Raw genomic sequence first — 3,320 nt, forward strand, 5'->3', positions numbered from 1 at the left:
ATCTTATTTTTATTGCCTTTGGTTGAACAGAAACGATAATGAATAAAGAATAAGAATTTTCTTTGTTGTCAAGGTATTTAAAACACATCGTTTGTCTAAATTCACTTAGTATTGTTTGTTTAAATCTTCCCATTGATGTTTGGGACTGCAACTGGTCAGTCTCTAATTGGCATATGTGTATACTGTGCGCATTGCCTCGATGTAGACTTAATTCAAAAGCATTGTAAGCAAAGATGGATGGAGGCACATTCAGCTGACGAGTCCCAAATAGGACGAAACGCGCGTCCTTGATTCCACTGCTAGCCACTATCCATCTTTGCTTGCAAAACTTTTGTCACGTTTGCAAACTACACATAATTGAGGAAATAAACAAAACATGTGTGGAAAATAATTCAGTCACAATAATGAATAACAACAATCCTTTTCTCTCCAATTCACTCTTTTGAATAATTAAAAAGAAACAATTCAATAAATCTTAACATTTATATTGTGATTATTACTTGTACTACTCATATTGTAAAAAAGTACACGAAGTCATAATTATACAATAAAAATTATATTCTAGAAAATAACCACAGAAATCAGTTATTAAAAAATAATATGTATATTTCTATTACATTTTCGTGATTTTTTTACAGACATATAATAAATTATTTAATAAGTGGACTTATAACTGAGCTACCTACATTTGATGACATTGGAATTGATCTATGACTGTGAAATACACCCAATGGTAATTGCATAGCTAAATTATCTAATTTTAAACGTCCTAATGGATCATCACGTTTGAATAATACTTCTAAAAATGGTCGTGAAAATGTAAAACTAACAATAATATAAAGACTTTGTAAAGCTATAAAAATTCCATAGAATTGCCATACAATAGTATGACATATATAATTTGATATGAATGCAAGTATCCATAAGAATGTATGACTTATCGCTATTTTGCTAAACATTCGAAAACGTGCTTTCACATCCAATGATTGTGATGAAAAATGATCTTGTATAAGACAATTTGTATCAGTTTTAATGGATATTAAAATAATGAGAACAATAGATGTAAAACACAAAAAAGCAAGTGGTATATGCATTAACCATTGATAAGCAGTTAAACAACCACCTAGATTGCCGCATGTAATAATTCCATAGGCAGGATTCCATATGCTATTTAAATCTAAATAATATGAAGCCCAAATTCCATAGGTTGTTGGAAAAATTGGTAAACAAACAATACTAATTATTACGATGAAATTCCACATACGATTATTATGCATCTTTATATCATTATTAATGACACATGGAAATATATTGCTCTGATGTCTAGAATATCCATCTTTCAGTGTTACAAATCTTGTTTTTCTTTCTTGATCTTTCTTAATTCGCTCTAATGATCGAACTGTCTTGAATTTATCTTCTGGTTGTGTTATAACACATTGAAATTTTTTAACAAGATTAACCTTTGTAACACCAGTTGTTGCATATGAATCAGTAAGCCAATCATTATACTTTACTTTTTGACAAGATGTACTTGGATGTTTTTGTTTTTTCCACAAACAATGAGGCGATTTGCATTTCCATGGTTTTGTTTCGATAGATGAATGCTTGTAACATTGATTCAATTGTAAATAGTGTTCAAATAGACCGAAAAATATTCCAAGATATATAGACAGAATAAGATAATGTGTTAGTAAATCCATAAACCGGCAGTTAAAAAACACATTTTCTCTAGTGAAATAAGTTATGTCTCCATTAGTCATATTGAAACTAATTGTTGATGGTATGTATGCACTAAAAAATAAGACACCATTGTGTAATGAATTAAATAAAATAATAAGTGACAAACAATTCCCATAAAGTCTTCTCAAACTTTTATTTACAAAGAACACCATGATAAAGTGAGCAAACATAGTAATTGAAGCTACTGCCATACTTATATGTGCAACTGTTGATTGACTTCGTAATATTGGACAATCAGAGTTAATTGGCCGTGAATATGTTTCATTTAAATAAGTAATTTCAATTGTATCACTATGAATCATAACTCTGTCTTCATGTATAGAATTCGTCATATTATAGTATGTAATATTCTCCAATTTTGTAAAATTCATTTTAATTGGTCTTTGATGATAATCTAAACAATCGTAAATCTTTTCTGAAACACTTCTTGGAAATCCAATAAAGCTAGATGAATCAGACTTTTCAACTGCCATTTTTGTCGTAACAAGAAATAATTTCGTACCATCCACTACATAACTTCTTCTGAATTAATATAGATCATACTTTGTTTTTAAATAGTTCCAATCTGTTCATGATAACAATGAATATTGTCATAATACTGATGACTATCAAAGAAAACAAAGGATTATATGTATATATATAAATTTGAATATACCTATTAAAGTTACACAAGAATTAATTTAGCTAAGGAATATATACAAACAAATGCTGAAATATACTTAATCTTAATTGGTCAATAAGACTAAGAATATGATTGGTTAAATAAGTTTACGTACAAGTAAACATTGTTTTCAGCCTTGAATCAATGGTAAAAAGTAAATGATTTTCTACCATATGAAAATTAACTTGAATATGAACTGATTAATTAATGATGGTGAAGATAGTCGATAAAAGAAAATCCCGAACAAATGAGTTGGATCATTGAAATATGTTTATAAATGTGGTTATCATGTTACGAACACACCGTATATATGTATATCATGATCAGCCTATCAATAGGTTTAGTCCCCATATATGACTTTCAGAACGATATATTTCTAATTTTTGAACATACTGAGCTTTTGATTATGATAGACTTAACTTCTTTTGAATCAAGTCATTTCTCTTCTAGCAAATGAGAGTAGAATAGCTTTTTTTCAATTCAATTATTAAAATGCATAAGGAATGAATAGATTTATATTAAGAAATAACAGTTCTCAAAGAGTTTATGTATCAAGTGAAGAATATCACAATTGATGAATGCATACAATAATTAACAAAATTTTGGCTTAAACCTGCTTATTGTAAGTATCAATAATTATTCTTACATAATTCTTCCATCAGGGATATAAATACCTTTAATTATTTTAAATGTCTAAGATGTTGGCAAAAAATTACTCGACAGTATTTATGCACGTATTTTCCATATATTCATTTATATATACTTGTTCTGCTTCACCGCCGGCTCATTAATTTACATCCAGGTATGTAAACTTGGGATTTTCAGAATTCATTAAGATAATACTACTTGTTATGTACATTTTAATTGTAGTGGTTTATTAAAATATATATTACAGCCTACGTTTCTTCAATGTTAGTGC

The 3,320-nt window shown here is 28.4% G+C and overlaps 1 protein-coding gene across 1 annotated transcript in view; it reads right to left on the reverse strand.

Annotated features, from left to right (window-relative positions):
* Positions 1-1,760, reverse strand: part of Smp_127220 (hypothetical protein) — a gene marked incomplete at both ends in the record, with an annotated part of 4,549 nt that extends 2,789 nt beyond the window's left edge. Inside the window, one exon of the mRNA XM_018794083.1 lies at positions 687-1,760. Within this exon, the coding sequence (XP_018648531.1) occupies positions 687-1,760 (1,074 nt within the window). The remainder of the gene's footprint in view (positions 1-686) is intronic.
* Positions 1,761-3,320: the final 1,560 nt, after the last annotated feature.

The sequence above is a fragment of the Schistosoma mansoni genome, chromosome 1 (genome assembly GCF_000237925.1).
Source record: "Schistosoma mansoni strain Puerto Rico chromosome 1, complete genome".
In the NCBI taxonomy this organism is placed as follows: Eukaryota; Metazoa; Platyhelminthes; class Trematoda; order Strigeidida; family Schistosomatidae; genus Schistosoma; species Schistosoma mansoni.